Source organism: Electrophorus electricus, chromosome 14, assembly GCF_013358815.1.
Source record: "Electrophorus electricus isolate fEleEle1 chromosome 14, fEleEle1.pri, whole genome shotgun sequence".
NCBI lineage: Eukaryota > Metazoa > Chordata > Actinopteri > Gymnotiformes > Gymnotidae > Electrophorus > Electrophorus electricus.
The window spans coordinates 6,470,476-6,498,126 of record NC_049548.1 but is presented as its reverse complement, the minus strand read 5'-3'; the positions used below and the strand labels follow the sequence as shown (position 1 = coordinate 6,498,126).

General features: G+C 38.9%; 1 protein-coding gene across 3 annotated transcripts; it reads right to left on the bottom strand.

The window, feature by feature from the left end:
* Nucleotides 1-65: 65 nt before the first annotated feature.
* On the bottom strand, nucleotides 66-27,651 carry qki2 (QKI, KH domain containing, RNA binding 2). Of its 3 annotated transcripts, XM_027010452.2 has the most exons (10): nucleotides 27,541-27,649; nucleotides 26,907-27,062; nucleotides 19,379-19,521; nucleotides 14,363-14,479; nucleotides 11,251-11,394; nucleotides 7,986-8,073; nucleotides 7,408-7,707; nucleotides 7,256-7,276; nucleotides 6,329-6,403; nucleotides 66-2,834 (listed from the first exon to the last, which is right to left on the bottom strand). In XM_027010452.2, the coding sequence occupies exons 2-10, from the start codon at nucleotides 27,046-27,048 to the stop codon at nucleotides 2,818-2,820; spliced, it is 1,047 nt and encodes a 348-aa protein (XP_026866253.1). In that variant the 5' UTR covers nucleotides 27,049-27,062; nucleotides 27,541-27,649; the 3' UTR covers nucleotides 66-2,817. The 3 variants fall into 3 exon arrangements, with proteins under 3 accessions (XP_026866253.1, XP_026866252.1, XP_026866254.1); XM_027010451.2 differs by having other exon boundaries at nucleotides 26,907-27,651; XM_027010453.2 differs by lacking the exon at nucleotides 7,256-7,276 and having other exon boundaries at nucleotides 26,907-27,651.

Below are 27,651 nucleotides of genomic sequence, written 5' to 3'. Positions count from 1 at the left end.
TGGGTAAGATTAGTATGCAAGTGTATTGGCACATAAAAGCACAAGAGAAAGAGCAACAAAGTTAGTTTCTTTTAAAACTATTATTTTAATATTCTGCTATTGCTTTTTCAGTACAGAATTTAGTCCAGCATTCTTTAAAATGTCAGTCAAACACACTTTTGCTTAATTTCAAACAATTCGTTTTGAAAAGATTCAAAGCAGACAAAAATTATTGAAGGGGTTATCCTAAATATATACTTAAATGTTAGTAAAAGAGGCAAGAAAAGATTAATCAGATTATAAAAACTAAAATAGTTATTAGCTCACACTTTATATGAAAAGGCACAGAAATCAAGCAACATTGAAACAGAAAACAAACTAATTGCCCCAGCAAATTGCATTTGACAGTAAATGGGCACTGCCGCAATGGTTGAAACATATGCTGGGTATTAAATTATATTGTTTCATAACTCAAAATAGTAATAACCCCATTGGCATTTTGTCCTCACTGCAAGTAACATGTGAATGTAGCGTTACTATGGACTTTTACAAAAATCAGGATGACAGAAAATAAATTCTCTCAAATATTAAATTTTGTAATAAGGCATAGAGTTCATATCAGAAAACATGATTTAATGTTATTTCATACATACAAAATATGATAGAAAAATACATTATATAGTTGTTACAATGGTTATAAATAGGACCTTACATTTTCCAATGGAAAAAAAAAAAACAAGACTGCTTTAAAAAGGGATCTGCAGTTCTTAGGCGTATGTCATATGCATGATATCACACTGGACACACACACACACACACACACACCCTAAACACTCATGCATACCCACACATGCCCCCCCCCCCCACACACACACTTACTTATAATACTGCTGATGAAAAGAAAAGAAAAAACAAAAACAAAAAAAAAACAGGCTAAACTGAAAGTAACACCCTATAACCCAACACTCCAGTTAACTGAGAAGTTGAGAAGCTTGTTGGATTAGAAAACCTCAAATGTATTTGTATGATATTTTCCTGTGGAAATTCCCATAGGCCTTGAAAACCTAGATGACATTACATACAAATGACAAGTATCAGCAAATTTTTTCTTTGTTAATTGAGTTACAGAACATAAAACCAAAATCAACCTATGTGTTCTCGATTGTTTTTTGTTTGTTTGTTTTCTTGAGACTGAAGTTTCCATTTAATTCTTGACCTTGGCTCAGTAGTCTGGAAGACCTACTAAAGGAAGTTTTATTCATGTACCTTGTTAAGTCAAATGCATAGTGTTTTAGTTTTGAGATGTCATCTGTATCAAGTATGATTTCACAGTTCACTTCTTAATTGTGGAATACTGAGGAAAAAAAAACGACCTTCAGAAACAAGGCATTTCACCTGGAGCAGACTTAAGAATTACTGAATTTAACTTCCATTGTTAATTCATGCAGAAAGTGTGACCAAATGATAACTAACTCTTAAAGTCTGTGTAACAGTTTCCTTTGTGGGAAGCCCTAGTCTTGATATGTAAAGTGCCCATTGTGGAAAGCCATAGCGTTGATGTGTAAAGCCTGTGTTCACATGTGCTTCATACTTGTGTGGCCAATGATACTATAGAAGATATAAACAGTTATTACACTTTTAGTCTATACACATTAGAGAAAACCAAAGTGAGTATCACAAAGAAACCAATATATAGGGTAACAGATGGCACAAGTGTAAATCAGAATTGGCAAGCGATGATGTCAGAGTACATAAGCTAAAACAACAGAATAAAAAACTATTCTCTGAATGTAACCGGTGTATTTTTGTACTCCTCCCATTATTACCAAGATATGGAGAGACTTACAAATTATACCTGATATGCTGCCATAAACACTGATGGATATCATATTCAATGATCATATGTAAAATAAGGCACTTTTAAAGTTATTGATTAAAAAAGACGTTGTTTTGGTCTCTTAAATCTCTCCATCATTGTAAAGAAATAAATGTTTTTCTTTGTTCTTCACATTTTGACAATACTGTTGTTCCATACAAAAAGAATCTATTCTGAAAAATATAGTCATTTTTTGCAGCACCCTCATATCAAAAAATGTGTTAATTAGTGTGTTCAGTGCTATTATTATTCTCATCTTGGGCCGTATTTATTATTGTTTGTGGACAAGACGCCGAAGCAAGCATGGCTTTTAACAAGCCCCACCCCCAAACTTTTCCCTTTGAGACATCTTCAAAAACCTGCTTTCTCACTCTCATCTTCATAATCCTCTCCCACACAAGCATGCCACAAACACACACAACTACCGTCACATTGCTTCAATGCAGTGTGGTCCCCACAACAACTTAGGCAAAGTGTCAATTTAATGCTCAATCCCCACTGTCTATTATAACAACTATCTGTAAAAGTGAATGTGTGCTTGTGTGTGTGTGTACGTGTGTGTGAGCTTGTGTGCATGTGTGTGTGTGTGTGTGTGTGTGTGTGTGTGTGTGTGTGTGTGAGAGACAGAGAGTGAGAATAAGATTGGTAACAGAATTGTACGTGTTGTTCCAGACTGTATTATTGCTTCATGACTTTTCAGTGCAGATTATGGAGACTAGATCACCTGACCATGGAGGTCCTCAGTTTGTGGAAGTGGGCAGCTGAGTTCAGGGGGTGGCTGGGTGGCGTAGTGGGGCCGTCACCGCTTCTGCGCTGTGTTAAGCGAATTAAAGCTGTTTCCCGGCTCACCGGCAGGCCGCGAGTACAGACAAGCGAAGGAGGAGCGCCAGAGAACTGGTCAGCAGACAGGCAATGGTCAGGTCATCATTGGGTGAAGAGTTGAGAGCTCATAGGGTCATTGGTTAGTTGCCGGTGGCGGCTGGGTGGTTAGGAAACAGACAGACACACAGAAGGTAAACAAAAACCAACAAAAACAAGGAGGGAAAACAAAAAGAGACACATAGGAGGACACAAAAGAAAAAAAGATAGAGAAGGAGATTAGTTTCAGCTAGTGACGGTTGGATGACAACATGACATTACTAAATCAGAGCTACTGTCAGAGAAACTGCTCAACATCTACATTAAAACTGCAAAATCATGAAGACCTCATGATTTCACACAAGAGCCCAACTCCCAGGTGAAAATGGTTAAAGAAGCAGAGAGGCAAATCAATCGCAGAATACAAATTAAACTAGCACCACTTAATGGTTAGTAGCAGTCAAAAAAAAACTCATAGTTCAGTGTCTTGATTGGTAGTCTTGATTAAAGAGGGTGAAGTCAATGAGTAGCTTGTTCTCTGACTGCTATTAAGCATTACAGTGTTTGTTCAGTCCAAAGCAACACAGCTGCTCGTGATAATGGGTTGATTTCATGAGTAGTTAAAAAGATGTGATTGCAGAAATTTGAGAGATATAAAAAGATAGCTTCTACTTTTGCAAAATACAAAAAAAAAAAATGTTTTTTTGACTCAAGTCAAACTTTATTTTCTTTAAAATTTGTCTATTTACAAGAATATGAAAACACATTGCTAATGAAACAGAACAACACTAGAACAACTGCTGAAGTCAGGGCTAAAGTAAAGAGGAGGAAACAATCAACAAAACTACCATTTTCTAAACTAAGGCGCCCTTATGATAGAGAATAGACCATGTATTACACAAATTATATGATTTCTATGATGCAATTGAAACTGTAACCCCACAATTTTCAGAAGTATGTTTTTCTGCAGTTTCCTCTAGCACTTATTTCCCTGTTCCTTCACATATACAATATAACCTTAAATTCATAAATGTTCAATGCTTTGTAGTTAGACATATTTTCATAAACTTAAAAAAAAAATCCACGCAAGTAAATACTATTTCAAAAAAAGACAATGGCAACAAGAGAAAAAAAGAGAAAAAAGAATACAGTAAAACAAAATACAATAAAGGAATATTTATTCACTTCATCTGTTCACACTGTGTCAACAGGCAAGCTGTGAGTTTCCCATAGACCTCAAAATCATCTAATCTGTTACAAAAATGACACTCTCTTCACATCATGATGGTCGTAGGGATGTAATGCATGGATGAAACTCACACTCTGCCCAGGTGAGAGTCATCCTGTCCTTTGTCCATCATAGACTGCTCCCACTCTAACCTAGCATGAGGTTTTATCGTTTTGTCTTTTTCTGACATTTTTGCCTTGTCTGAGAACAGACAAGAATCTGGCAATTTAAAAGATTCAGTGCAAACTATTTGTGCTGTATTTTTATGAAGAGGTATTTTTGCATGCAGAGTTACTAGGAGTTCATAAGAACAGCATATCACCTTCCTGTTGGTGAAAGAAGATGCGCTCTTGATTATCGGCTACACTGAGCATAATTGGAAAGCAACTCTGCTCAAATTAAGTACTTATGAGAACTCCCCTCCTCAAACAAATCATACCCTTCATAATTATCTGTCAAATCTCTCCCATGTGACACTGACCACACCCTTTGTTTTACACGTTTCATGAGTTTCATAAAGGACTATCAATAATATTGCCTGTGAAAAAGAAAACTAAATTACTTACATGTTGTTGAAATAAACAATTAAATGTTAAAAAATGTTAAATGTTTCTAAAATCACAGGAAGAGTTTTTAACAAGGCCTCATTACAGACATAATCAATCCATGATGATAACTCTGCAGGCATTTATCATGCTAATCCTTGCTGAAGTCAATCATTTTTTTATTAAGTGGATTTAAATAAGACCATGGGCAGTGGGCCAGATGAGACAATTTGACATTTTGTGCAATTTCACAATTGTTTCTCATTAATCTGGGTCAGTTTTGTTTGTCGGGTTATGAGTTAAGATCTTAGAGTGCTAATTTAAATTTAAATCAAATCAGTAGAATCTCACATTTGCCATACCTTTTAGGAGTAATTGGTATTATATATACAGATTTGGCACACTAATAGTTGTTCAATATGACTAATAAAGTGTAGTTACTGAGCCATCCCTAAAAGCTGGTTCTTCATTTCCCTTAAATAAAGTTCATTTCTGCTTAAGGCTTTTTTCATCAATACAAAATAAAAATGGTCCCAGTCACAAATGTAATCAAAGTAGTACTTCTGTGTGACAAGTAACAAACATATACAGTATCAGATCATATGTTCAGGAAATGTATTAAAATTATATAAATAAAATGTAAAATGAACAAGTTAAGACATCATGACTGCTAAGGGAATTCTAAAACTATGTAATTTCATACAAAAAGGGGCTTGAATTTTAAAAGTACAAAAAAATGCATAGCTGTATTAAAATCATCAACAGCTTCTAACTGCCTGATGAGATATCATTTTCGGTTTACTAATAACAGTGCTGGGGTTATTGCTGCATGGTGATCAACCTAGCATTAAATTTGTTACACTATTTTGTAATTATGTCGGGCCTTGAATATCTGCATACTTGCTCATGTAAACCCAGTGATAAAACAAATGGTCTCAATTGAGAAATTAATCTAAAAAAGGTGGAACAATTTGAGGAACATGAGAAATTCCTCTAAACTGCCAAATGACTGGCTGAATGGAATGGAACTGACACAAATATACTTCAGTGTCAAAACAGTGAACGCCATTGAGAGAGTGGACCCAACACTAACGAAATGCGCAAAAGGAAGAGAGCTCCTTCACCCTTCATCAACTGGGAGTCATAGGTCATGCCACAGTTTTCAGAATAATGGAGCTCAAGCCAACAGTTTAACTTTTAACAACCCAGACAGTTGTCTCATGCTATTCGTGAGACACTAACTTCAACACATGCAGTGTAATAAACCCTCTGAACCCATACTGGATGTAACACTTTACACTGAGCATTATAAAGCCTACAGTGTCATTAAGCATCATGTCATAGTGTTCCTTTAAACTTATGTTTAAGTCCTGAGTTGGCCTAAGTGCTACAAAATGATTTAACATTTCAGATTTTGTAATGCTTATAACCATTTTTTAATGGTGGCTTAGTAACATTCTTCTGTAGGTGTTATACAGACAAAATATAAAGTGTTACTTTTTCCTTAGTGCTTCCCCAACTTATCATGCTCAGAAATGCTTGATTCAAACACACACACGCACATGACTTGCAGTTACTCTTTCAGGAACAAATACATCTGCCATATGCGTAGAGTTAGGTAGCTATGATTAGTATGTGAATGAATTTTGAAGAGCAACACCAATGTTGCCTAACTTGATAGATGATAAAATATATATATATATAGACAGTAGGAGATAACGCCAATAAAAAATGTTTCAAATAGCCTGTATTGTAAATGAAAGAATAGCAAGTATTCTCAGAACCATACACACACACACACACACACACAAAATAATGCTTGAACACTGGGGCTAAACTAACCTCTTTCTGCGGTCACTACCCTTTGGTAAGGATGGACGCGCATATCTTGCCTTCGTACTTTAGTAGTCACAGCACCTGCTCAGAGCGCAACATTACCAATAGAACAGAAATCAACATCAGATCATTAATCAAAAACGTGCATCAAAAGAACTTGACATAAAAAGGAAAAAATAAACATTTCACAAATCAAGACCCAATTAATCATATGAAACAGTCAGAAAGGTTCCATTAGATTCCCAAAAGCTCTGTTTTCATAGTGCAGCATTATGCAACTGCAAATTATAAATATGTTTCCAATTTCAGGGAGGTGACATTAGACCTACAATTTTTTTTTTTGCGTTTTCTGCTTCACTTATCTGACAACAGAGCCCTTGAAATCCTCCCACTAAATCAGTCTTGACACACGAAATGCTTTTAATGAGATGAATCCGTTTCAGGCAGATCCTGGTAGAAAAATGTACATTAGCACATTACGAGTGCTTCGTTCATCCCATTATTCCAATTAATAACAGAAAGTCAGCTATACTGCTGCTCCTTCTCTGAGGCCACACATTGTTGAAGCAAGCGCATGGACTGAATGCACCTGAGTGCTATATAGGCTCCCCTATGTTCAAAGCACAATGATGGCAACAGATTTCATTATTCATCAGTATCCTAGATGTTTTCTTAAATCATCAGTCAAAGATAAACCAATGAAATAGCAATAAATTCTGGAAGTTTAAACACCAGTGTAAACATCAGTAGTAATTATCTGTTTTTCTTGGCTTGTTTGCTCCTTAGTTATCACACTATTAAGGGTCTTTGTTGATTAATGTTCAGTTGTTCTGTGACAGCTACAAAACAAAAACAAACAAACAAAAAACAAAAACAAAAACAAAGCATGTTAACACTTGTGAGGATTGCAGAATGTCCATGAACACTACTAGCCTTTTGTTGGGAAAGCCATACCTAAAAGAATGAGACAGAGTTCTAAAATTAGGCTATTTGGTACCTGAAAACACAAATACATGCCACCACAAGATTGTTTTTCAAGAATATTTAACCCCACAAAAGCACACCAGCATTGTTACCAGACTTACCTAATACACCACTGGAATCGATGGGATACTCAAGGATAGAGGTGGCAGGGGCCAGAGTGTAGGGGTACTCATACGGAGTATAGATGATGCCCGAATCAGGGGTTTGAGGCACCAAGGTGGCGGCGGGATGAGGGGTGCCTGTGGGCATGATAGCTGAGGTTTGGATCTGTCGGATGAGTGGCATTAGAGTGGGAGCTGCAGGGGCAGGTGTGCGCAGGGCTGCGGTGGGCATCACGGGGGAGGGGCCGGTGATGATGCGGGGAGCTTGGGCAGTAGCTGCTAGAGAGAACGCCAGGGCTGCTACAGAGGAGTGACACACACGCACACACAGGCATACACATGCACACATACATGCGCGCACACATGCGCACGCACGTGTTGAAAAGGGCATTTACCAACAGACATAACCCCTGCACTATGTACACACAAAACTATTGCCACATCCAACATCTCAAGAATACTGACAAGTACCCAGCCATACAAACGCTGTCTGAAACAGAAAGGGTGAGAACAGAGAGACAGAATGAAGGTCAAAACAGATAGACCAGATAAACTTTTTATGAAAGGGCTGGTCTTACGTGATTTGATGTTGGCATCTCGGTACGTGCCGTTGAGTATGGCGAGCTCCATCAGCTGCATTTTTTTCAAACTGTCCTCACCTTCCGCCTACAAGCAACCGTGCGCACACACACACACACACACACACACACACACACACACACACACACAGAGAGACAAATTCACAGACATACACATCATGTATTTCACAGAAAAGTACAAATGTACTTCAAAGAAAAGTATATTTAGAATAAAAAGTAAGTCTAATAAAAAACAAATAAAACTGTCCCATGTAATAGTAAAGGACATGTTATAATGCTTAATAGTTATCAGTCATCAGTCTACTTAGCAAAGCAAGAACAGAGGAAGCAATTCACCTAAAATGTAAACAGGTCCATAAATGTCAATTAAAGGTCCAGTACAAGTTCTAAACCTGTGTCTTGGGTTCAAATGTGTTTTATTGCAAGGGTCTAATCTGTGTGTCGCAAGATACTATGTCTCAGCAGTGTTAGGCTAGCAGTTTTAGAACAAGCTAGGGTTTCATACACACCAACAGACAGTGTGTTACTTCAGTACTGTCCAAACATGAACATGCAGAGCGCAGAGGTTAAAGAAACAGATCACATTACACTGGAATCAGTCCTCACCTTCTCACTTTTTCATTCTCTCTGTACCAGAGGGTCTGCTTGTCTGTGTCTCTTCTCTGCATGTTATAGCTTTAGTCTGTTCACTCTGCCCAACTCTCTTGCTCTGATCCCACCCTCTCTCCCTTTTTCAGTTTTTCCCTCTCACTACAGTACAAGTAGTTTTCTATATCTATCAATATGCAATGAAAAGAATTAGTCAAGTTTCCTTAAATTAACTCCACTTATAGTGACTAACACACAAACCTCTCATTTCATAGTTATTTCTAGCTATTCATAAAATTATATGGCACTATAAAACTTGGTAATAGACATAACTGCAATCTGCAAGCTGTATAGATACAAACTTTCATTTGCTGCTGGATATTGTAGCACAGGTTCAGGCTGGATCAGGCAGATCAGAGATGACACAGAATGATCTACACTATGTCAGCAGGTACACAGGCAAAAGAAAAGCAGAGCCATTCAGAGTGGGATCTCTCTGTGCGTGCGCACGTGTGTGTGTGTGTGTGTGTGTGTGTGTGTGTGTGTGTGTGTGACCTTTGCTTACACTGCTGTGCCCTCAAACCCAGATATGGGCAGCAAGAGCAATATTGAGAAGTGATTAGAGAGCTGAACCTTAATATAGGACAGCTTATGCACCACTGGCAGAGCAATGACATAAGGCCTAAAATAAAGAAGATTTCCTTCCTTTTAAACTGAAGCTTTAAAGCAAAGACATTTCAAAGACATTTCTCAGAGCACAGTCTACTAGAGCATGGCGTGGTCACACACCGACAGCCTGTAAAAATAGACAGCTGGTTATTTTTAGTTGTTTGGTGGAATCCACCCCTATCCTGTTAGTCTTGGGTGGAGGTGGTGGAAGTGCATTGTTAAACAGGTGTGTGTGTGCATTGTTAAACAGGTGTGTGTGTGTGTGTGTGTGTGTGTGTGTGTGTGTGCATTGTTAAACAGGTGTGTGTGTGTGTGTGTGTGTGTGTGTGTGTGTGTGTGTGTGTGTGTGTGTGTGTGTGTGTGTGTGTGTTTAAGCATAGCCTGATCATTTCATTATCAAAAAAAGGCTTAAATGGAGGAATATCAATGAGGCACAAACAGAAGAGCTCTCCTAAGATTAACTGTATGGTTCTATATAGTGATTCCATATAGTTAGAACTTACTCCCTGTTTAGCACAGTGGAAACTGAATGACACATTCTTCCTATTGAGAGGGCAAAGTGTTGCTATGGAGATCTCTTAATTTCTCCTTAATTACTCCCACAACCCAGCTTTTAAAATGTGAGAGGAGAACAAAATTAACCCCTACGTCACTGAGCCACAAGTATAGAATTCTTTATACACAGGACATGCCCACACAACACAGCAGTAACAAACAACTTGCCACCAGTTCACTTACCAAACAAGTTTCAACTTAGAGGTTTGATGCTGAATGGGCACTTTTCAACTATAGTTACATGCATGTGGTTACTTTCTCCCTTATTTCAGTGCTACAGAGGAAGAATATGGTATAGTAGTTCAAAAAAATACAAAACTAAATAAGAGCAATTTTCCATCATTGTGTAAGTCTATGTCTGAGTAATAGATAATGATAGTTACTGGATATCTGTGGAAAATAAATACAACTAGTGACATTTAAGTTTATGTCTCACCTAGGGAGTACAAAAAGCATTGTATTTATTTGTACCCAGAGCTTCCTGATGTCAACAGCACTTAACTTTAAAGAGTTTAGCCATCATTCTCAACTATGTGCCACAGAAAGGGCATTACTGCCAATCATGGATCAGTGGATCACCGCGAGGGTTGCCATGGTCACACTGCAAGGAGAGCATTCTCCCTCCCCCTCTGGTGCTGGAAGTCCACAGTCTTCTGAAGCCTTCCATTCATTTCTGCTCTATTCATCTCAGGCACTTAAACCTTAAACTTCTTTCCTAAAGCCAACACTGCTGGTGACATTCAGGGTTTTCTGCCTTCCACTGCTATTGGTGTGCATAACTTCAGACCGGCAAACAGAAATCCTTGCAAACCCTGAGAAGTAGAATGCAGAGTAAGTTGCAGTTCATTCAGTGGGGTGTGCACTTGGACCCATTTTAATCTTTGTCTTTGGAGTGCGGCTGGTTTCCACTGGCGTCGCCTACTAACCTGCTGTCACTTCAGTAGGACCAGCCACTTCATTACCATTCTGCTCTGAGCTTGACAGCAACAAGGTAGCTTCCAACGGCCCCCATGGGGACCCAGAATTTCGACCCCTCCACCTTGTGCCCCTCATTAAATTTTTAAGCACAGGTAATTAGGCCCATTAAAAACTGCCCATGCTGTTCACCTCTGCACATCGGGACCTTGCAGGTAGACATGGGAGCTGCTTTCTGGACCACACTCTCCTCTTACTCCAAGGACTCAGTACAGCTAGTGTGAAAATGGCATCCATGCTGAGGACAGCTATTTAGTGTAAGCGCCCTCTGAGCTAATAGATTTATCAGTGCCTATGCTGCACTTCTTTAACTCAAACCCACAAATCTTGTTTGCTGAATCGATTTGATGTGGTTTTTTTTGCGACTCTACCCTTCTTTTTTTAATTGGTGTGCTGTTCTGATAAGCATACACAGAGTGAGGAGTGAGAAAGGTAAGCGAGCAGAAGTATGACTCACAGCAGGCACGAGGAGCTTCTTCACCTCCTCCACAGCTCTCTTCAGTTTGATCTCAGCACGGTTCTGAGAGTCCTCCACTGTGATGAGCACGTGCAAATCCTCGTTCAGGTGCTCCCAGTTGGGCTTACCCCGGTTCTGCTCCTCCTGGATGCACAAAAGCATGCAGGTTTACACACGCACACAGATACACACATGAGAACCCACATGCAGACACACATGGAGGAGTTTTAGAGACCATGAAAATGCAGTCATCAGACTTTTATGATTTTAATATCTGAATCAACTGGGTATCAATCCCAAACCCAGACTGGATTTTTTAACTAGAAAAGTTACTTTCAAGGGATATTTTTAAAGACTTTGTGTCAGCTTATGTGCAGCTCTCCCACAGAGTCATGCCCAGTTTCTTTGGAAACATTTTACCACAAACATTTACCCATCTGATGATTCTGACAGACCAGGGGATGTCTACAGTCGGATAAGTAACTACAACTTCCTAAATCAGTTGGCAGTAGGTTAAGTTCAGGGGTCATGACCTCTGACGTGTATGTTTGCAGTAGGTTAAGTTCAGGGGTCATGAACTCTGACGTGTATGTTTCCATAGAAACAAGGCTCTCTGATTATAGTATTAGACCTTATTGAATGTGCTGTTACCAGCTAGGTTTTTCATCACACTGGATTATGCTTATAACAGAACTTAGATCTACAAGACAATCCATCACTATAAATCCACATGCGTTTCCTCTGAGGGTCTCACTGGGAGGTGACATGGCAAAGTTTTGGGAAATGAAGAAAAACACATCTGAACTCAGTTCTACTCAGTCTTGTAGTCTTGAATATGTTATGGCAATAAAGGTCTGTGGCATAAAGGTTGTGTGTTGGCCTACATGGGACGGGCATGTGGATTAAATCATGCATAGATGTTGGGAATTGCTGGCATGTCCCAGGTTTGCATTCTTGATGTAGGCTCCCATAAGCAATACATACTAGGACAAGCCTGCCTGTTCCACAGCAGTTGCTATAAAATCACAATACCATGTTTACTGTGATAGCAATGCATATTTATACAATAATATATTGTGGAAAAGTGATTAAACATGAATTAACTACAGCTACAATTAGCTACAGTTCTGCATTTGCTAAACCAAACAGCACTTAGGAACAGTCGGGTACATAAAAACACTTGCTCAAACTACAATAAAAATAATTTCACATGATCTAGACTCCATTTTAAGGTCCCAAACAGGCTACAGTGGCATTTAGGAACACAAACCCATCTTTCCAGCCCAAATGTCTATCTGTGAAGTATGAACATATTGCCCCTCCCTTCTATGTACCCAAGGGACCAGGACTATAAATCTAATGTGGGTGAATGAGTACATGGATCCAGGTGGCATCTCCATTTGATGCTTGGCTTGTTCACCTATGGTAGCAGCACTCCCCTCCAGCCTCCTACACCACCACTGCCTCTTGGCTCCCTTACGTCTTTCATTTACTCACTAGTTTCTTCTGTCACCAAGTCAACCATCTCAGCAATTCAAAAATGATAGCGTGAACTGTACTGTGCTCTGAAGACAAGACAGATTTTGTGGAAGATTTGAACATCCACTTTGCACACAGGCAGCAAACAGCCACTTCCACATTGTGAGTTTGACAAGCCGTCAGAGCTTTTATCGATAGAAAACTCCTGTTAAACTGTAATGTCAGCCTTGGTTAAACTGTGAATACTGACAGTGTTAAAATTCTCTTTTAACATTTCTCAGACGTGCAACGAATGCGGCTCTGAAGAGAGATCAATCTGAGTGCATTTCCATTCTGCTCAATTAAATGCCCTCTATCACGGTGTCTGATGAGGGTCTGGGTGAAATTTGTGATGGTGCAGCTTGTGTAACACTGTAGGAACACGGTAGTGTGCCTAGGGGGATCTCAGCTCATTGTGTTTCATTAACTCCCCATCACTCGAAATTAGCAACACTACACAGCAAAAAATATATTCTGAAATACTGCTACTCAGTATTCTCTTCAATATGCTTCCATTTGTCATTCTGCAACCACAGGCAGTAAAATATGTGCTGTTAAGATCAAATGAATGTTTTAGCTCATGAAATCTCACATTATTGTACTATAAAATCAAGCCTGTAGGGCTGATCATTGTTAAAGATTTCACTAATGCACTGCCTCGAATTGAAATTAGAAATAAACTTAAGTGTTTGGACTTACAATTCAAGTGTAAATGTTAATTTAATTAAGAATATTTTCCTTAACATTGCATAGGTAGTTAAAACTAAATTAACATGCCATAGTCTACTTCCAATCTGTTTTGTCAGCAGGAGGAAAGGCTCCACAAGATCTGGAGTGAATGTGAATTCTCAGAGGATTAACAGAGGAGAGGAAAAAAACAAAACAAAACCAAAAATTATTTGAAGTGAAAAATCATTTAGATTTATTTGCAATATGTACCACATCAAGCCAAGATATATACTTATACTGTGGGTGGGGGGACAGCTTTCATTAGAGCATAGCTGTCTTTAGCAGAATAATTTGTTCCGCTCTGGATTTTGCTGGTAAGTCAAATTGGATGTGGCAACACTCAAGTTGTCCTCTAATCTAAAAACATGAACTAAATGGTCTAGGGAGAGACATACTGGAGAAGAGAAGCAGCCGCCGTGCTCAGCTCTAAAAAGCAGAGAGCTCCCCCCCATGTTTCCCTCTTTCTCTAATGGCACTCATTTTCATTTTAATGTGAGTCATTTTTCCTCCATGTCAGGCACCCTTGGAGGCAGGCAGAATGTCTGTCTCAGTCCCATAGCTTTGCAGGCCAGGCAGGCTCCAGTTGAAGCTCCATTAGAATGGAACAGCCTGGATTTCATCCCTTGCCATTTGGAATGTATTAGTTATGCACAGCCACAACAAAATATGGCTTTTCTCATGAAGATCTTGCAGTTAAAATGTTTAAAAAAACAAAAACAAAAAAAAACCCCAGGTGTCTAATGGAAAACCTCTCCATACCAAATCTGAAGTCTCAGAGTTAAAATGAATTAGCAGAAAGAGAGAGACAAACAGAAGAAAGAAAGAAAAGAAAGAAGGAAGGACAATATAAAGAGAAGAGACTCACCTTCTTCTTGTCCCTCATAGAGCCCTTGCCCCGCACCATGATCTTGCAGCCGGTCTCTGCCTCCAGCTGTTTGGCAGTTAGGCCCCGGGGCCCCAAGATTCGCCCCACGAAGTTGAACTGCAGAGACACAAAAAGAGAAGAAATCAAATGTCATAATAATTAAGCGTAATGTAAGATAATTCAACAAAAAAAAAAATGTAGGAAAGACATCTGTCACATTCAGAGGTTAGACTTAATTATATCTGTATTTGACTATACAGTTTTATACCTTGTAATGTGGCATTAAATTTCAGCAAGTTCAGTACAGGTCATGCATCATTTGTAAGTAGCTGTGGGCACTTGTGTGTGTTTCCTAGTAAATATAGCAACATCAGTTTGCAAAAGAACCAGACAGCTGTATGACCACATCTGCTAATAGGCTAAAAACACAACCAAACCATTACTCTGTTGAATCCTGGAAGCTTTGGCAAAGCTTGAATGTAAACTAAAGTATGGTAAGATAATTGTATAATTTAAAATCAAGATTTTCTGAACCACAGAGGAATCCATGGAATGCTAAGTCCCCTTTTGTTAAGTAGGCAACTTCCAGAACCCAAAGACCCTTAGGAATGTAACATTTGCCATGGAACAGCTATAACTATGCTCGATCCCATTCTCACCCTGACCCAGGACTAAGAGCACAAGGTTTAAAATTTTTTTTAAAAATTAACCCCACCCAAACACATATGTGAGCATATGCATGCACGCACACACACACACACGCGCACACACACAATTTTTGTTAACTATTCTAGCTTTTACAGGGAGATCTGCCTTTCTGTGTGTATTTCTGGTATTTTGCTAAACTCCTAGTTGCCATCAAGTCTCAAATTATATACTAACAGGCTCAACGGCACAGCATTCCTCGTGCCTCTGAGAAAATGACATCAGGACAGCTGTTAAGAATGAGAGCATTCATTTCACACCCAACTCTGACCAACAGAAAATAGATATTACCATTTGAGTGAGCAACATGTTCTCTACATAGTGAACCTCATCATACTAAATAAAACAGTACTGTTTCCACAAATAATATTGTCTATTGATCTCTTTCTCCTTCACATGAGTATGCACACACACACACACACACACACACACACACACACACACACACACACACACACACACACACACACACACACACACTTCAAATAAAAGCACAAGATCAAGTTTATATGGCATTAAATACTTGTGAAGAGAAAAGCAGTAGCACACACTTGAGAAGGGGTGGAGTCACACAAAGGGTCAGATAATAATTGACACAACAGAGAACAGTGTGAAAGACTAACACAAACGAACACATGGAAGACTGGAACACCAAACATTCTCCACACATCAGTACTAAGTAACCTAGTGGATCACAATGTGAAGGACACATGAACATTGAGGAATTTCTTGAACCCTATCAAAGGAGACCAGGTGTCCTGATTACACAGAAAAAAACAAAGTCTCATGCTTAAGGTATCTATCTCTTTCATCTGAAGAATGAGGAATCTACGGCACGCCTATGTCAATGAGAACCTTATGAATAATGATTAACTATCATAACCAATCAAAAATATCTGTAGGGTTGTGTTTGTTTATGTTTGTTTTGGGGGCTGTTTTAACAAAGGCTGCATGTCACCTGGTCTTTGTCATAAAAGTGACATAAGCAAAGAAGACTTATTGATGTGGGCTTTGCAGATAAAATTACAAATGACCTGTGAGCAAAAAATATTTTACATATGACAAACAGAGCTAGTGCTACGCAGTGCGCTGACTGACACACTAATCATTGTATCCCAGGAATGAACAGTGGGACTCAGAGCAGGGATTCATAAGAGGGAATAGCATTTAACTGACCACCCTGGTCACCAAAGTTAAAGCAGTTATTTGTGCACCAACGTGATTTAGTGGGTTGCATCTCCAACAGCGGCAGCACCAGGAATAATACATTGTGCTTTTTTGGCGGTTGCAGGCTGGTGGATAGGCTGCTCTCACGGTGTTTAACCTTATCTGTCATGAGGGCTGAGTGATAAGCCAGACAGCTGCCTCTCTCTCAGGGTCACAATGCATTCTCTTCCTTTTAAAGACCATCTCCTCTCTGCCTGATCACAGCTGCTGTGGCCACAGAGCCTCTGTGCTGTATTTTTAGAGCTGAACTCATCAGGCTACTGTGCACACAGGGCAAAAGGGCAGCTTGTGACTTAGTGTTATTGTTGTTCAGGATTTTTGTTTCCCCTCTCTAGTATAACACCTTCTGTCTAATATAACACACTTTTGGAAAGGTTAGTATGTACATGAGATTGCATGCATGTGCACACACGTATGTCTTTCGCAAACATGTTTTGAGAATAGTAAGGAAAAACTCTACAGGGGCAACTTTTAATTAACAACAACAAAGCATCTGACAGACCTCATTACTGCCCAACAGTGAGAAAAAGAGGAAGTGTGGAAGTGACAGAAGGAGAGACAGAGAACCAGGGGCAACAGACTCAAAATCAGTCTCAATGAGTTTATAACAAAGCCAGAGAGAATGAGTGCCAGAGGAATGAGAAAAACCCCATCTTCATCAGACAGCGAATGTAAACAACTTTACATTCTCCGCCTCTCGTCTTTGCCTCTTGCTTTTCATTCAAAGCCCTCATTTGTTTTTCATTTTCACTGTGGACAGATGCTGGAGTTACTTTCTAGATCATTTTTCCTTAATGAACCGGGTCGGGGAAGACACAGGAGCCAGATGCTTCCGGGCCTCTCCAGCCTTCACTGTTAGGAGGCTTTACAGCATGGGGTTCCTCCACTGAGGCGCTATCATTTGAGACCTGTCACATGGCTGGAGGATTATCAGAACGCTGATTGTGTTACTGGAGAGAAGTCACACTTAAAACAAGCACAAAGATTGATGACTGTTTGTGCTCTGTGGACTTGCATTGTTGAGAAGCAAGATGACAGGTCTTGAAAGTCTTGTAGAGAAAAAGAAGAGGGATAAAAAAAATAACAAAATGTGTGAAATTATTTGCAATCAATAACAGAAATATTAGTATGGTTCCCTTAGAGTTGTCGTGATGTGTTGCTCCAAATTAATTGATCACTTCAAGTTTGTGACCTCTATAACTCATAACCCTACAATGTAAAGTTGAGCATAAACGGTCAGACTGTATCAGATCTTAACATACCAGATCCAAGAAAAGAAACACTGTAGAAAACCCTATATACACACACACATATTACAGTCACATTTATCCCAGTGGTCATTTACTCATGAGCTTCCTCCCCAGTTTCTATCTGTTGTTTGTGTCTGATCCATATTTTAAGCATTACAACTACCAGACTGATAAAGGTTTGTTCGAAGTGTACAGGAGGCTGTTCTTAATAACTAAGTTAAAATGTAAATTAAATTTAAAGTCACCTTGCAGAACTTTTTATGATACTACGGGGAGTCAACAGAGGTTAATAGCTAAACAACAGATAAGAACTATCCTGCAGGAGTCGCTGTTACATGTTTCTCATTCAAACTTAACTAACCCTGACCTCACCACCCCTTTATCAGCTCTTTAAGAGAACAGACACTAATGACTATCTATCAGTCTGTTCTGTGTCCAGTAAAGTCAACACCAGTTCCAAAATATAATGGGGAATAACATGGTGTCTTAGCTACAAACAAGAATAATATACATAGAAATGTCTTTACTGAATGTAAAATTTAAATCTATATAAAGCATTTAATATCATGGCAGACCATCAGTGTGGAGAAAAGTAGTTTTTGTTAAACCACTTTATCGGTGACTGAAAAAGTTATTTGTCTCTGCTTACTTTTGTGATAGTGTAGGATAGAAAGTCAGAGCGAGTGATAAAGGTGAAACAGATTGCTTATCAACACAACTGTATTCCATCTGTTGCACTATGAGCAGTCACAAAATGAAACAGCAACAGGCTGCAAGGCAACATTAACAGTGGTGATTATTTTTCCTCTGATCATTGCTGCATTAGCAGAAACATGTTCATTGGATCAATCAACTAAGGCTGATGCTGCTTCTCTAAATCAGGACTGGAGTGATGTAATTTAAGGCCTTATAAGAAATTCCCAGTTTACAACTTTAACTATTCACTCATAGAAGCTCACTACAAGATTGCAGGAACCAGGGCTGGGTATGATTTAATTGTGATTCTTCTTAGTAATCCCAATTAATTATTGCAAAATGTATTCATGAACAAACAAGGCTCTAAATAAATAAGTTAAAATAAATTAGGAATTAATATATTTAGTAATTAATTCAGTAATTAAGATATCTATATTTTAGTGATTCATTTGTTATTCATAAACTTGCATAACCGTTCTACTGAATTGTAGGAAGAAAAATTTTAAACAGCTCCAGCAAATCTTCACATACCCTTCTCCACCCTCTTTTTTCACAGACCTAAAACTAATCTATCATAAGACATCTGTAGAATTTTGCAGCTGTGGCTTTCTTCACTTGTAGGTTTTAAAGTTATGTTTTAAAACAGGTAAAATTGCTTCTCCAGTAGTTTTTAATAGGACAAAAGTAAGTGCAACATGAATAACTCCTTAGTACTAACGCATTAGTAGAGACAAATTACTAACGCATTAGTAGAGACAAATTCTGGGTCTTTAGTTAGTGATCAATTTAAGTAAAGTGTAAAAAGCTTACAGTTAGCTAAGAGTAATAATAAAAATATGTTTAAAGTTATACATCATTAATCAGATGACATGTCTACTAGCCCAGATATATCCACTCTGTGAGCTTTAATGTAATGATTTAGCATGCTTTAATCTCAGGGAAACATGCAATCTCCCTGACTTATTAAACTGTTTGTTTCACCTTCCCCATCATTTCCATGACTTTCCTGTTTTTCCAGATCACCAGGAGATATCAAATTGATATTTTGTTCTTTGTTACAAATATCAATTCCCAGACTGAAGGAAATCTTTTACATGTGTCTAAATGCTCACAGGATTAGTAATGAAACACCACTTACATCTGGATATTCCTTTACAGGGACGTAAAGTTTCTCCTGCAGTTGAGCGATAGGCCCCACTGCGTCTGGGAGCTCCGATGTCTTTTTGTCTGTACTGCCGTTCAGCGTGTCGTTGTACATGTCCTTCCGTACCCGGCCAATCTCTGCCAAAAAGCAAGAACAAAAAGCCAATTACACAAAGGCACTGAGAGCAATGAGCTTCAGGTAGCACAGATACAGACAGAAAACTCACAAGAGATAAGTCAGAGCTTCAGGCAAAAGATCAAATTGGGAGAAAATCTCCATGAGGGTTGTGTAGACCAAGGCACTCAATGCTTACTTATGGAACGGAATGTTCTCGAACACAGGAGACATGCACACAAACATACTTTTAGGCTAAAGTGAACATATTTTCAGGCTAAAATCTCAATATACCATTGTTATGTCCAATGGTATATCGAGACACCTCAGGTATAGAGAAAATTCATGGCCTTTTTAAAAAGGCAAGAAAGTACTAATTTTTTATTGAATATTATTTAGGCTAATTCAAGAAACACAAGCAAGTCAGTTAAACGTTTTACATCTTTCACCATAAAGTATTATTCTTGCTAAATCTGACTGTGTTGTTCTCGATGATGGCTGTTGCTGTATACCCACACAGCTCCCTAAGGGCAAGTGAAAGCAACCAATCATCCAAATGCCAGCTATCATAAGTATTCACATCGAAGCATGCAGACACCCGCCCTCAGAATGCTCCCTGTCCAAACATGCAATTCCTACGAGACCAAATCAATGATCACTGTTTTTGTATTTTATTTAACAAAAGCGCTTTCAAAAATATTGGACAAAAGTATTTCCACATTAAAATGGATTTATGATGAGGCACATAAAAGTTTGAAATGACCACATCAAAGTTCAGGCCAGACTTTCTGATTAATGTAGTCTTAATACAACCCTGAGCCAGGTCAGCCATTACCTGTGGATTCTCCTAGCTGGAGTAAATCTCATGCATGAGCAAATAACAACAGAATCTGCTATGAGACACTGCCCAAATGCTTAACTGAACCTCTTCCTCAGACCCCTCTGCCTGCACAGGGAGGACAAGAGGAGGCCACATTAGGTATGGTTTTCGCAAGCATGCTATAGCACATCATAAGCAGCTTAAGCTACCCAGCAGAGCCCAAAAGTGTGCATATACACAAATCAGAATATGGCTCGTATTTTATTAGACATAACATTCCTAGACAAAATACTTTGGCTCAACTAATTAATAATTAATTATAAAAATGCAAGGGAACAGCAAAGATGGATAAAAAGTGGGCAAAGACAAACTTGCATACTGTATAGAGCACCTGAATACTTTAGCAGTATAAAAGCATTACTTTAACTTTCCCATTGTGTGGTACTGTGCAGATGATTGTGAAATGGGTCATTATGTACAGTTTTATACAGTGATCAAGCTATCCGACAAACAAAGGTTGATATGTGGTGTCTCAAACTAAAAACTCCAATAGTCTCAGTGATCCAAACTAAGCAGCTTACAGCAATTAGCTACCAGTTTGACTTATGTACAGAAGTCCAGCCATCCACCCACAAGCCACCCACCCATCTGACCAAACTCCACCCACAAAAACAAAAATTACTCTCTGTGTCATCCCATGAGGTGCAAAAGCCCTCTCCCCCCAGAAGAACTCAGGTGAAAAATAATGGTTACATCCACTTGAGCATATCATTACAGCAACCTTCAGTTACACTAAAAACAAACATTATGAACTGCAGGTCAACACTGCAAAACCATTATGCATAGATAGTCATACCTACTGAAAAGCCCTCATTAGAGAGAGAGAGAGAGAGAGAGAGAGAGAGAGAGAGCACACAAGAAAGCAGACATCTTAATTACAGTGTGTTTGTTTACTGCCATCTGAGTCCACCAGCCAACATTCAACCATGATACAGTGGTTCTGGTATGGCATCATGTAATGACTTCATCGTTAAGGCAGAAGGCATAAATATCACCCCCATAATCCAGTGTGGCATCCATATTTTAAAAATACAGACTTAGTTATTTTAGTTTTATAATAAGAGCTTGTATATCACATGGATGATACATCACATGGATCACAAGACCTTGCATATCACATGTTGCCACATTTTGCAAAACCATCATATAATGCCGCGTTAACTTGTCTGGGATACCTATAAGGTGGATGCACCTAAAAAAGTGCATATGGGACATCACATATTTATGCTTTTATGGCAAATGAAATCTGAAACTACTCTGGCTGTCCATTATCAGTGTCATTTTGAAGTCAGATATGATAGCTAGCAGACAAATGAGGATGATTTAATGTGAGGTGTTGGACAGTTTCCGTAACTGTCTACAGAAAGATTCTACTGTTAAATAAGACTAATAACCTGTCCTTATGAGGCGTTCTGTGGAAAGCCAAAGAGGCAATTCTACTGCACATTACCCTCCACTGGCCATTAATTAATTAATTTATTTATTTATTTATAAATGAATGAGAGAGACACATATACTGTAGATGGATACATGGTGAAACGGAAAGGCTAATTATAAGTATGTACCAAGTCATGTGGGCACTCTTGTCGTATTGACATGCCTGCTTTCAGAAACTGTTTAGAAAGGTGAGGTAAATGTTCCATAGCACAATACTTCCAGAAAGGCTCATATTGCCAATCGAGAAGTTCATAAAGTATATATATATATATATATATATATATATATATATATATATATATATAACCCTAACCCTAACCCTATATATATATAAAGTAATCTCCACCAATACACTTTCCTTATATAAACCATCTGTTATTGGTTATTGTAATTGGTAAAGGGAGACAGAGCAGTATGTAATGACATGGATGTATAGAATCTAGGGTCTCAGTAAAATGCCCAGTATGAATACTGCATTTTAAAACACCTAAATAGGTATTCACAAAAAGAGAGGTAATGTTTGCTAACTGAAGGTAAAATGGAGGATTGCAAGGTTGCTTGAGGGATGAAAGAGCAAGCCTCAAACTGGGAAACCATCTGGGTACACTTCTACCGCCAAGAAAATGCTCTCTCTTAAGTCTCATACTTTTGGAGCCCAACCAGACCTCCACACCCAAGACAGAGCCAGAACAAATAACCATGTTTTTCAAGTCTCCCCCACCCCACACTCTTTCAATGACTAAGATATCACTTTAATTCATAACACTCAGAATCAGTCTGACTTTCTCCAAAGGGAACCACTCCTTTTACACTCAGCTTCATTAAATAAATCTCTGGTAGCCTTCCAGGGCCTCTGCTTTCTTCGTGTCTTTCCACCACATGACCTTGCTGTGCTTTCTGCCATCCTGTCTCTCCCATCAAGAGGATGTGCCTGCTGATAGCCAAGCTGTACTCCGAGCCATGAGAGTGAGGCTAAGCGCTCTGTGCCAGTGTGAGATCACCATATGTGAGGTGATCGGGAGAGACTGCAGTGGAAGTAGCACTGTGATGATGTGTAGCTCTGCAGTTGGATGTCACAGATCTCACAATAGGCCGGGCAGCTAGAAGGTCCTCCAGTCAGAACACCGAGCTTCTGTTAGGCCTTTAACAAGGTGGCATTTAGTGAGGAAGATAAATGTTGTGTATTTACAAAGACAAGCACTGCCATCTGTGGCAGAGACCGGTGAGATAATGTGATCAAAGAGACAACTGGTTAATCGGCAACAGCAATCTCATCGGAGACGAGCCACGAGAGAATATAGATGATGCAGTTTAACAACACACTGGCAAAGTAATGGCTGGAGGATGATGTCATAACTATGTCATCATGGTGGTATCATAGCCTATAGATCAAATAATTCAAACTGACATCTTCTACTGATGTAATATTGTTTCCTGATATAACAATAACAGTGTGACAAATGCACCACACTCACAATGCTTTTCTTACAGTGCCTTCTACCACCCATTCATCTCAACACACCAAATGGGTTCACACTGCACTTCAGGTAATGGTTCCTTAAACACACATTAAGGCTGTTTAATTACAGGAGTGTCAGGACCACAGAGAAAGGTCTCTTGAAGTACATATATATTTAGAGACACTGGCTCTGACTACACCTCCTCCATGTGTGAGGGAGGCATTCACAGTGCAAGGCCAGGAAGGTAATGGCTTAATGTAATTCAAACAACATTCATGTTACATGTGCTCACAGATTAAAAGGTCAAAAAACTCTCTCTAAGTGAATAAGACACGCAACCCAGAGACAAGGTCAGTGGAACAGTTTCACAGCTGACTGGATTTCACACAACCCATGTGCAGCTCTCTCTGTGGCTCTGCTTCTCTCAAAGGCATATTTAGAATGTTTAACACCAACACTGTGGTGATGGGCAAATTATGGGAATCCGTCAACAGCTCTGTGTGTGTATCCCAACAGTGGTCATGTGACATATATAAGCACAGGGTCTTGGTCACGCTCATGTCAAATTGGCAGAGTGGGTGCCCAGAAAAATACGAAGAGCAACTGTATCACTGTGCAACCAATACGACTAGTCAGGGCAATCAAAGGTCAAAACATCAAGACACAAGCTTACATTTCACTTTGTTTATGTGGGGCCATTCAGATATACGCTACAAGTAAACCAGAAATAGATTACAAGTAATCCATGAAGCAGGACATACTGAAGCAGGACATACTGCTTTAGGTAATTCAGCTTTGGGTATGGGCAATTCGGCTTTCTGTACAGATAAACTGTAGAATTTGAGTACTGCTTCACAACCTAGCACACACAAGTACCATAAACCATCCTACAGTTTAATGTCTGCTTAAATATTAATGCACATTTCTGTGATTTCCAAGTGAGGCAACTAAAACTGGTCTTTAAAAATAAGACTGGTGTATTCATATAAACACACCCAGACACTGATCTAAAATGAAAGTGCTCTTGTCAGAGCCCAATATGAATACTGGGAAAATATGAGAAAATATAATTGAGAGAAATACACTAAAATGTGCAGTTCCTTTTCATTTACACATATGAAATCTTTGGCTGTTTCTGTTTGCTAGATGCTTTGGAACATTTAAATCATGTGTGAGGTTACAATGCAATGCAGAACTAAGAAGGAGAGGATGAAGCAAAAATAGTAACGAGAAGTCAAGGCCTTTATTCATATTTTGTGATAGAGTGCAAGCTTACATGCGTAATTGAGTCAGGCAAGCAGCATGTCTTTCGGCGCCAACACCTTTGTTATTTTGGTAATGGCAAAGGTCTTACGTGCAGTGAAAGCACAGAGTGTGTGCATATACTTGGCATCTAGCTGGAAGGTGGTTACACTGGCTAATATCTGGGAACCAGATTAAGTGTTCATGACATGCTGAAGAATTTAAAAATGCACACCTTGTTTGATTATGAGTAGGCTATATTAATAGGGTGAACACAGTAAACAGAAACCATTTTTAAAATAAAATAAACTGATTATACTGATTGCAGGATGTATGGACAATAAAAAATGCATATTGTAAAGCTGTGAATGAATCTCAGCCAAATTAATCTCACCAGACAACTTCAGTAAACTCAGCAATGGGCTGTAAAATTGCTTAGTCAGTCCAGATGTCAACTATCTACATCCTGGACCTACTGCTAGTATCTAGCCCTCAGGGTCTCTGTTGTCTTCAGGCTGCCAGAACCCCTCCTCTCTATTGGAATCAGAGAGAAATAAGCCAGCACAGGTTCGACATGGTTCTGGATCTTGGCCCAGATAGTTGCTTCCCCAATGGTTTAATTACTCAAATAATTCAATTAGCTGCATACAGGCCGAATGTGTGTTCCTAAGACATACAGACAAAACTTTCATAACACAAACTTTTTTCTCTTCCCCAAACTGCTAGTTAATAACAACACATAATTCAACTGAGTGACTTCAGTCTATCCAATCACACTTTTAAAGCCCTACCAATCTACTGTAAGTAAAACTGAATTCCAACACTACACTTTACAAAACTCCCCCCCACAAAAAAAAAAGAAAAAGAAAAGTAATTTAAATCCTGTGAATATATGTACACAGAAATTATAACTAAAGCGTGAAGCCAGACAGAGAAACTTAATTTTAAATTTCAATTTTCTCAATTTAAAACAGGGAATGTACCATTAATATGGCAACCCAGTTATACATCGCCATTCATTACCAGCACACGACGTGAATGATGAAGGAAAGCTGCCCTAGCTGTGTGCTTATGCAAGCCAAACTTTAAATTCTGCTTCTAAAGAGCCCTTTCTCATTTTCTCTTTTAGTTCCCTCTGCTCAGTGTTGCCGAGCCATCTAAAACTAGACTTAAATAGGGAAGCGAAAACACAAGCTTAGTAAAAGTTATTTATGACACACAGCTTTATCTGACCACTTCAGTATGGCTCATTCTGTCAGCTGGTAAATACGGTCAGAGACTCTGTGCATTTCAAGCAGCCTGGCTGAATAGACTCCAAACCTTAGGGCCAATACTGAAGACATAAATCTGCCAAAAAGCCCTTCGCTCTAGACAGGCATATACAGAGCTACACTTTATACTACATTAGATTCAGCAATGAGCTGGGAAGGAACTCGGACACAGCCATGGGTTCTGTATGCTTAGCACCTGACAGAAAGAGGAATGGACAGTTCTACTATTAAGCTCCAAGCTCTCCTCAGCATTACTATCTGAAATTGAGGCTCGCTTTCAAACTAAGTAATTTAACAACTATTTTAAAATATTCATAGTTGTACTGAATGCAACACAACCTTATTCATGTCTAGGTGTTCTATTCAAGTGACAGTTTAAGTTTAATTAGTTGATATTTGGCTTAGAACCGAGTTTACAAAATTAGCCTGTAGCCAACTAACCTATGTTGTCTTATATGTAAGCCTAGATGTCATTTATTTTTTCAACAAGTTACCAACAGTTCCAAGTAGCAGCGTAACTTCAGAGTTCATGATTTTATTTATGCATGCGGATAACGTAAGTTTCCGATTGAGCTTTGGGGATGATGTGAGGGGCCCACAAGCTCCACGCCCTTTTTTTGAACTGACTAGAGCCCCCTGGCGACTGTACAGCAAACAGCAACACCGCCCTCACGCATTCCTCACGGACTGACATCGCATATAACTACTTTTCAGATGCAGGAGGACTCACCCTGATTCACGCCCTCATTAAAACACGACTTTAGTCGGTTATTTTTCTTCTAACAGTATATTTCCATATAAGCAATATATTTTTTTTCCGTTTACAAGTTAATCCATATTTGGGGAGCTGACTCGTGATGTGATAAAATTGCTCTAATATCCAGCACGTTGTGTCAGAGAGGGCTGTTATTAATAGACTTTATTTCAACTGAAAGTAGGTTGCCGTTTGCAAAGCATCCCATAAATTCTGACTATTGTTTTAGGCATTTTTTTTAATATATTAAAAAATTATGTTATATATATTAAAACTGTTTGAATATAACAATCAATAAAGTTGTTCGCCCACAGGTACACCTTTTTAACACCATTTTATTTTCAGAACTAATAAAACCTCTTACCTTCGTCCAGCAATCGCTCTAGGTGGTTAAAAATCCCGCAAAAGTTAGGCAGGCTACTCATCAGTTTCTTGTCGTTCATAAGCTGCATAAGATAGTCGGGAGTCGGCTTGGGCTTCTCCTTTGTTTCCATTTCCCCCACCATATTTAAAAGGCTGCCTATAATCGGGAAAACCAATTATGAAGAAGGGAAATATATCACAGCTTCCAAAAGTTGTCCGAACGTTTAAACGAATTCCCTCGTTCGTCACTTGTCCGCACACCAGCGCACTGAGCCGCAGTGAACTCCCGCTTCGATGTTGCGATGATTCTCTTTTTTAGAAAGACTTTTGCCAAACTATCTTTCGAACAACCATTTGTTGATTAGATTACAAATAAATATACAACAAATTATGATGAAAATAAATAAATAAATTTTGCACTTCGTCTACAAAGGTAAAAAAAACTCCTTAAACTGCTCAAACTCCTGCATGCCCGCTGAGATTTGTTTTTGTTTGCCCTCGAAAATTGTTCCTGCCTCAGTAACGTTATACGTTATTTCGAGGCCATTCGACCGCTGACATCTGAGCTCTTCTCGGGGTAAGTTAGAACAGCGGTTTACGGAGAGATCCTGAGACTGCGTTAACTTAAAGGCTACCTCTCGGGCTGTAGAAACACTTCAATGCGCCTGATGTTTCGGTATTCCGCGACAGTGCAGCTTTCCTAACGCTGTCACATGATCAATTCAGACCAGACTGCTCAACATTGC